The sequence below is a fragment of the Ursus maritimus genome, unplaced genomic scaffold, assembly GCF_017311325.1.
Source record: "Ursus maritimus isolate PB19 unplaced genomic scaffold, ASM1731132v1 scaffold_15, whole genome shotgun sequence".
NCBI classification, from domain to species: domain Eukaryota; kingdom Metazoa; phylum Chordata; class Mammalia; order Carnivora; family Ursidae; genus Ursus; species Ursus maritimus.
The window spans coordinates 27,421,354-27,428,834 of record NW_024423897.1 but is presented as its reverse complement, the minus strand read 5'-3'; the positions used below and the strand labels follow the sequence as shown (position 1 = coordinate 27,428,834).

The window sequence follows — 7,481 nt, the reverse complement described above, 5'->3', positions numbered from 1 at the left end:
CCCCCCCCCCCCCCCCAGGTATTCTTCCTGCCGCTGCCTAATTAAAGGGGTGGAGCTCGGGGGCCCCCAGAGCTTCCTCCTTTAACCCAATGTAGGAAGCTCAGGTGGCCCTAAGTCATTTAGCCTTTCAAATCGTTTTTCCTTGCAACTGCCCCATACTCTAAAACACTTTTAAAATTTATTTTTATCCTTTTGTGAAAGAATGGATGTGAAAAGATACAGTCTTAATAACTGCAGGCCATTGCACAGAGCTGTAATTTAAAACTGTCAACAAGCTAATCTGCAGTAATTGCCTTTTAAAGGGAGCCTGCCTCTTTAAACCATTCATTCTATGTGATTTGGTGAGAATTTCATCTTCAGGCCTGTCGCTGTAACACTAAATTGACCCAATAGGTTTTGACCTGACCCTAGGAGTCCCGGAAGGTGCAGAATTTGTACCATACATTTCAGAGAGCCCTTTCCCCAAGAAGGAGAGTAGAAACAGGGCAAGGTTGGCCGGGAGGAGGCCTTCCCTTAGAAGGCAGACAATGTTTCCAAACCTTACCTCCCCTCAGGAATAGATCTACCTGGTGCATTTTTAAAATATCAATATTTACTAAACACTGATGGTGAGGAAACACAGATCTGTCCGCTCTGCTTTCTCAGAGGCTGTAAGACTTCTGTTCTGGGGATATGTGTGACTAGCTTGCACAGGAGCAAAGCCAGAGTGGCAATTTCTGTTCTGTGCAACCTGTGCTCTGCTTGTGGGGAAACACAGAAGAGGTGGAAATATTGGGAGGAAATCAGGAGACAGAACACTTCCCAGCTGTCATTTATCTAGAGCCTAGGCAGCTCAACAGTTCCAGTTTTCTTTTGCATGGGGTCAGCCCACCGCAGGAACAGCCAGGTAGATTTAGTAGTAAGAAAGATCAAGGACGGGAGTTATGGCCGAAATACTGAATTTCTTTAGCCCGTTGACATGATTGCTCTCTCTGGACTGAAGTTCAAGCTTTTCTGGCAGAATTCTCTTTGACCTTTGCATTAGAGACCTCCTGGCTGCTTTAGTGTCTCGCTGACACAGGGGTATTCTGCATTTTCCCTTGTACCATCTGTGGCCATTGTCTAAGAGTCTGGAGGTGGTGGGTACTCATGTAACCTGGGCCCACTCTGGGTATGAGGACAGGCGAGAAAGGAGGAGAAACAATGTTGAATGATGCTGCCCCTGAGATATGGGCCCCTTTGCTAAGGCTAAGAGTAGGGGTGGAGGCTGTGCTCTGGGCCTGAATTTCTCAGCATTGACCTCTCAGATTAGAGAGCCAGATATTATTCTCCCTTATGCTTCCCTGGTCCCCACCTCTGCCGCCTCAGCTTTGTCTGTTGAGGCTGCAAAGCACTGGCCATTGTCAGGGAGCAGCATGGGAGGGCGAGCTGCCCGGGTCCGCGCTTACCGCGCCCCTTGCCTCGCAGCCGAGCCCATCTCCGCCAGGCAGCCGGCCCTGAGGCCCCACGTCCACAAGCAGCCCGAGAAGACTACCCGCGTTCGGACTGTGCTGAATGAGAAACAGCTCCACACCTTGCGGACCTGCTATGCCGCCAACCCCAGGCCAGACGCACTCATGAAGGAACAACTGGTAGAGATGACGGGCCTCAGCCCCCGCGTGATCCGGGTCTGGTTTCAAAACAAGCGGTGCAAGGACAAGAAGCGGAGCATCATGATGAAGCAGCTCCAGCAGCAGCAGCCTAATGACAAAACTGTGAGTGGCCCTGGGGCAGAGTACGGGACTTGAGGGGGGAGCAGAGCAAGTGCACAAGGTGCGAGGGGCTGCCCAGGTTGGCCTGTATGTGGGTTCCGTCCTGCCCCAGGGGAAAAGCCCTCAGCCCCTTACCTCCTCTACCCACGCCCAGGGGAGAGGCCACCGGTAAGGGCTGCCTGCAGAGCCCTGCACCTCTACCCCCAGCCCACGTGGGTGGGCTTGTGCCCTTCAACCTTGCCCCCACTCCGGAACCGGAAGGGTAGGGTCACCTCTGCACTGCGTGGGCGGGGCGGGGGAAGGCCTGGCCCCGTTTTGCCAAGGTTCAGGTTGTCAGTTCCTCAGGCACTGAAGTGAGAGACACCTCCTTGGCTCCCTATCTCATTCAGGGGGTGGATGGGTTACCCTGGCTGTCGACCCCCTGGGTGTGCCCCTTGACTCTGGGCAAGGCCTGCCTCAGTGCCCTCAGACCAGGGAAGTCCACCAAGGTGACCTGGGAAGACAGGGCACCCTCTGCTCTAGGTCAAGCCCAGGCCTCCAGAGATATTATTATACACTGTCATCCCAGGCCCATGGAAGAACCCACTCCACAGGATTTCTGGTTGAGTTAAACTAAAGAGGTTCTTTTTTTTTCCTTTTTTCTTTTTACCACTTCAGCCCTATTTTTAAATGCCATAAAACCCCCCGCTGTCATTAAACTTGGCAGGCCAGCCAAGCTTGGGCTGGGGCACTTTTCAAGTTGGTGAGTGTGTAATAGCACACAATAGCGGCCAGACTCAAATGCTTGGGGGTGGGGGTTGGCTCTGTGAAGAGAAGTGCCTGTAGAAAGTGTAACTGAAACTGCCCAGAAAACCCACTCTGTCTAGAGGCTGCAGCTTTCCGCCCCTGTGATGCCGTAGCCCATGAAGGCCGATGGGAGGAACTGGGATGAGCTGTGAACGTAAAGGGAAAGGAGAAAGTCAGAATAGAATTTATTTTAATAAGGTCCAAGCAGACCTACTAGTCCCACCCACAGAGGCAGAAAAACAATGCAATAAAACAAAACTGAACTCTGGCTAATATCCATACATGCAGCAGATTAACTGAGTCAATAATGGCCACTATATAGATAAGATAATGCCAGGGTATATTTGCTTAGCCTGTGCGGACAATGGAGGGAGGGAGTTTGGTCATTAACATGTTGGGACTGGGGGGGCCTATTCACAGAATATCCAGGGGATGACAGGAACTCCCATGGTGGCTGCCAGTCCAGAGAGACACGATGGTGGCTTACAGGCAAACCCAGTGGAGGTGCAAAGTTACCAGCCGCCTTGGAAAGTACTGAGTGACTTCGCCTTGCAGAGTGACATAGATCAGCCTGCTTTTCAGCAACTGGTAAGTGTCAGCTCTCAGAGTGAGGAGGCTTGAGTCTCCAACAAAAAGAAGATTCTGGTTTAACTGTCACACAATGAAAGATTCAGGGGGGAGAGGGTGCCTCCCTGGCTCCAGAGTTGGGGAGAGATGAAGGAGGCTTGGTGTAGATGAGGCAAGTGCCTCATCTACAAGGCAAGGAAACAAACTTCTTACGAGTCTTTTCTGTGAGTTCATAATTTGACCGTACAGGTTGAATTTTCTATCGGCCGGGCCTGCTTTAAGGGATAACCTCCAAGGTATCTAAGTACCTAGACATGCACGGAAAGGTGCACAGGGTTACAAAATGATACATCTTAGACTTTTAGAGCTGGAAGGGACTTTAGAGATCACCTTGTCATTTTGATCAGCAATTAGTAAATTTACTCTCTCCTCAGCTCCTAGAGAATGGTATATTTAAAGGCCTTAATCAAGCTGTTTGTATTAATAACTGATGTTGTAAGACATGATCAATGTTATTATCAATGGGCAGCAGGCACCTGCCTGAGTACAGTTTTCAAACGTATCAATAGAGAGTTCAGTTATTTAAAGACATGATGGATACCTTCTGTTATTAATATCCCTTTCTGGGACAAACTTAATCTACAATATAGGACTGCTTTAACATTGGAAGTGTTCAATGTTAAACATTGAGTTCAGATGTTATACACAGTCACATACTGTGGGGCATGTCTAGCCAAAGGAACATGAGTTCTACCAATCAAAGAGATAGTGCATAAAAACCTGTTTTTTAGCATTAATATGTTTTACAGACCCAGAGAAGAGAAAATTAACTCACCTTACGCCTACAAATGGCTTAAGGGTCAAGATAAATAAGATTATTAAATGTATGTTGTGATATGACATATATGCACATAATTTTTTTTCTTAGTCAACAGTCCTATAGAATCTTGTTCTACAAAACAAGATCTATTCTAAAAACTTGTTCCTTTCTTTGAAAATAAAACTTTAGTTGAGGTTAGCTTTTTATCCTCACATTTACCCGGAGGACATTTTCTTTCTCTGTGGCAACAGTTAGGTAATAGGCCAGAGGCAGTGGTTACAAGGACTTGGCCCAGGTTTACATTTGTAAGTGGGCCAGTCTAGAGCCTAGGCAAATTTGAGAAGCCCCTTGACCTCACCATGGGAAAGTTTAATAGGATAGAAAGGAAGGTAGACTCTGGAATTAGGAAAAAGAACTTATTTTAAAGTGAGGTTAATCTTATGAGTTATTTGAGCAAAACCTGGATCATAGAATGCAAGTAAGAGGAGGGCTCAGGGCAGCCAAGTGTTTGTACCTTCTGAAACTTTAGTGTTAGATGAGAGCAGTGGGAGGAAAGCCAAGGCAGGAGGGGGGTGTGGGGGCAGAGTGGAGAAGGAGGTTTCCAACAGCAACACAATACTTTCGGTTTAAAAGAAGGAGCCAGATATTTGTAATGCGATGATATGGGTCTCCTCTTGGAAGGAAGAGCCTGATTTAAAGAGAGAGAGAGAAAGAGAAAGACAGAGGAAGGCCAAAAGGCAGCAGGACCAACAACAAGGAAGAAAGCCCACGCTGTGAACCGTCGGAGGAGTTAATAATTGTTCTGTGGAGTCTCCTCTGAATCTTCTGTCACAGGATCTGAGCGTGTGTTATGGATTTTCCAACTCAAGAGGAGAGGCTTTGATGCCTGGAGACTGAGAGCTCGCCTGCTCCCAGGGCAGCATGTAGCCAGCAGGATAATTTTATTTTGAGATGCACGGTAGAGTTGCGATGCCATTTTACAGTGGGAAACACATTTGTTCTTAAATAATTTAATGCAACACAATGTTGGGAATTCAGTTTCAGTTAAAACAGAGATCTCTTGAAAGATGGGAAAGCTAGAGGATTTCTTCTCAAGTTCTTTTCTTTGTGGGCTTCCTTTTTAAGCCTGTTAAAATTCAGTTATATATGTAGATATCTTTATCTGCATATTCATCTACACACACAAACACTCGCACATACATGGACACATATGACGAGTTTATAATCCTTTAAAGAATACAATCGCAGCCTCCTTTATTCATTTCTCAACCTTCTATGCAGGTGAATTTTTCAGAAGGAGGACCGGGCTCTAATTCCACTGGCAGTGAAGTGGCGTCGATGTCCTCTCAGCTCCCAGATACACCTAACAGCATGGTAGCCAGTCCTATTGAGGCATGAGGAACATTCATTCAGATGTATTTTTTTTTTCCCTGTTGGAGAAAGTGGGAAAGTATAATGTTGAACTCCGAAACAAAAGTATTTAACGACCCAGTCAATGAAAACTGAATCGAGAAATGAATGCTCCATGAAATGCACGAAGTCTGTTTTAATGACAAGGTGATATGGTAGCAACACTGTGAAGACAATCATGGGATTTTACTAGAATTAAACAACAAACAAAACCCAAACTCAACATACGCTATCCAATGACCTTAGGAGTACTGAAAAAAAAAAGACGTTTTTAAAACGTAGAGGATTTATATTCAAGGATCTCAAAAAAAGCATTTTCATTTCACTGCACATCTAGAGAAAAGCAGAAATAGAGATTTTCTAGTCCATCCTATTCTGAATGGTGCTGTTTCTATATTGGTCATTGCCTTGCCAAACAGGAGCTCCAGCAAATGAGCAGGAAGAGAAACTGGCCTCTTTGGCTGAAAGTCCTTTCAGGAAGGTGGAGCTGCGTTGGTTTGCGATGTTTTTAGTTGACTTTAACAAGGGGTTAATTGAAATCCTGGGTCTCTTAGCATGTCCTGTAGCTGGTTTCTTTTTTACTTTTGCCCCTTCTCCTCCTCCTTCTTCTTTTTTTTGAGATCCATCCTCTATCAAGAAGTCTGAAGCGACTTTAAAGGTTTTTGAATTCAAATTTAAAAACCAACTTATAAAGCATTGCAACAAGGTTACCTCTATTTTGCCACAAGCGTCTCGGGATTGTGTTTGACTTGTGTCTGTCCACGAACTTTTCCCCCAAAGATGTGTATAGTTATTGGTTAAAATGACTGTTTTCTCTCTCTGGAAATAAAGAGGAAAAAAAAAGGAAACTTTTTTTTTTGTTTGCTCTTGCATTGCAAAAATTATAAAGTAATTTATTATTTATTGTCGAAAGACTTGCCACTTTTCATGTCATTTGACATTATTTTTTGTTTGCTGAAGTAAAAAAAAAAAGATAAAGGTTATACCGTGGTCTTTGAATTATATGTCTAATTCTATGTGTTTTGTCTTTTTTCTTAAATATTATGTGAAATCAAAGCGCCATATGTAGAATTATATCTTCAGGACTATTTCACTAATAAACGTTTGGCATAGATAAATAAATAAATGCAATGATCCAGGGTCCCTCTTTTATGTGTTTACAAGTAAGCTATTAAAATGTCTGAAATTAAGGACTGCATGTGAATGGGGTAAACTGACATACAAGAGGTGATGTTTTATTGCAAATAGTTAAGGTGGAATTTGCTAGTTTGCATTTTAATAGTTGAATCAAAACTGGTTGGAAGCCTTTGGTTCTCAGCTGTGATAATGTTACAGTATTTTTGAAAATGAGTTGCTATCTCCCCGTTCTGCTCCCTACCTCTCCTTGCTCCTGTCTCTTTTCTTGCCCGATCCACCTCACCCCAAATGGGAAGAGGGTACTGCTTAAAATGGGTTTTACTTCTGAGTCACTGTTTTATTTTCTGGGAGTAAGTGCTTTTTACCAAAGTCTCCTGCTTAGGATTGTTGAAATGACCTATATTTCAAGTATAAGCTCTTGCTAAAAGAGAGCCTTTCTGCCTAGTCAGTGAGGTATGACCATTATTTACCAGTGGCGGCTGTCAGCCGATTGAGAAATGCTGCTTTATTTGCGCAGGAAGAGCAGGCCGAGAGGGGAGAGAGTTTTCTCAGCAATTCCCAGACCAGTCAGCGTGTGTCTTTTCTTGTCTCTCTTCCCCACTCCCAATTTGTTTCCCAACCCCCTCCCCTTCTCTTTTTCTCCCCCAACTCTAATTCCCTAAACCTTGGAAGGATGTCTGGCTAGGGCAGAGAAGCGCGGCGGAGGCTCCTTTGGGAAACAGCCTTTTATGGGATGGGGCCGGGTCGCGTGCTCTGCAGCTCCCTCCGCGGTCGGAGTTACGTGGACTTGCGCTCTAACCCTCCCCCCTCCCCCCGCCCCTGCAGTTAGCAGTAGTTCCTGTGTGAGAGCCAGAACCCTGGGATAGATAAAGGGCCCTGCCCGAAATCAGGCTTCTTGGTGCTTCTTCGTTTGCGGGTGTAGAGTTAGGATTTGGGGCTCCACCCTGTCGCCTTTCCTTTCTCACCCCAGGATGATACTTTGACTCTTTAGAAACTGGATTCATTTGTATGCTCGAGTGTCATGCCGTTTT

The 7,481-nt window shown here is 45.4% G+C and overlaps 1 protein-coding gene across 1 annotated transcript in view; it reads left to right on the top strand.

Annotated features, from left to right (window-relative positions):
• Positions 1 to 5,619, top strand: part of ISL1 (ISL LIM homeobox 1) — a 10,137-nt gene extending 4,518 nt beyond the window's left edge. The window contains exons 4-6 of the mRNA XM_008692557.1: positions 1,447 to 1,733; positions 2,937 to 3,104; positions 5,185 to 5,619. Of these exons, the coding sequence (XP_008690779.1) occupies positions 1,447 to 1,733; positions 2,937 to 3,104; positions 5,185 to 5,301 (572 nt within the window). The 3' untranslated portion in view covers positions 5,302 to 5,619. The remainder of the gene's footprint in view (positions 1 to 1,446; positions 1,734 to 2,936; positions 3,105 to 5,184) is intronic.
• The last annotated feature ends 1,862 nt before the right edge of the window (positions 5,620 to 7,481 follow it).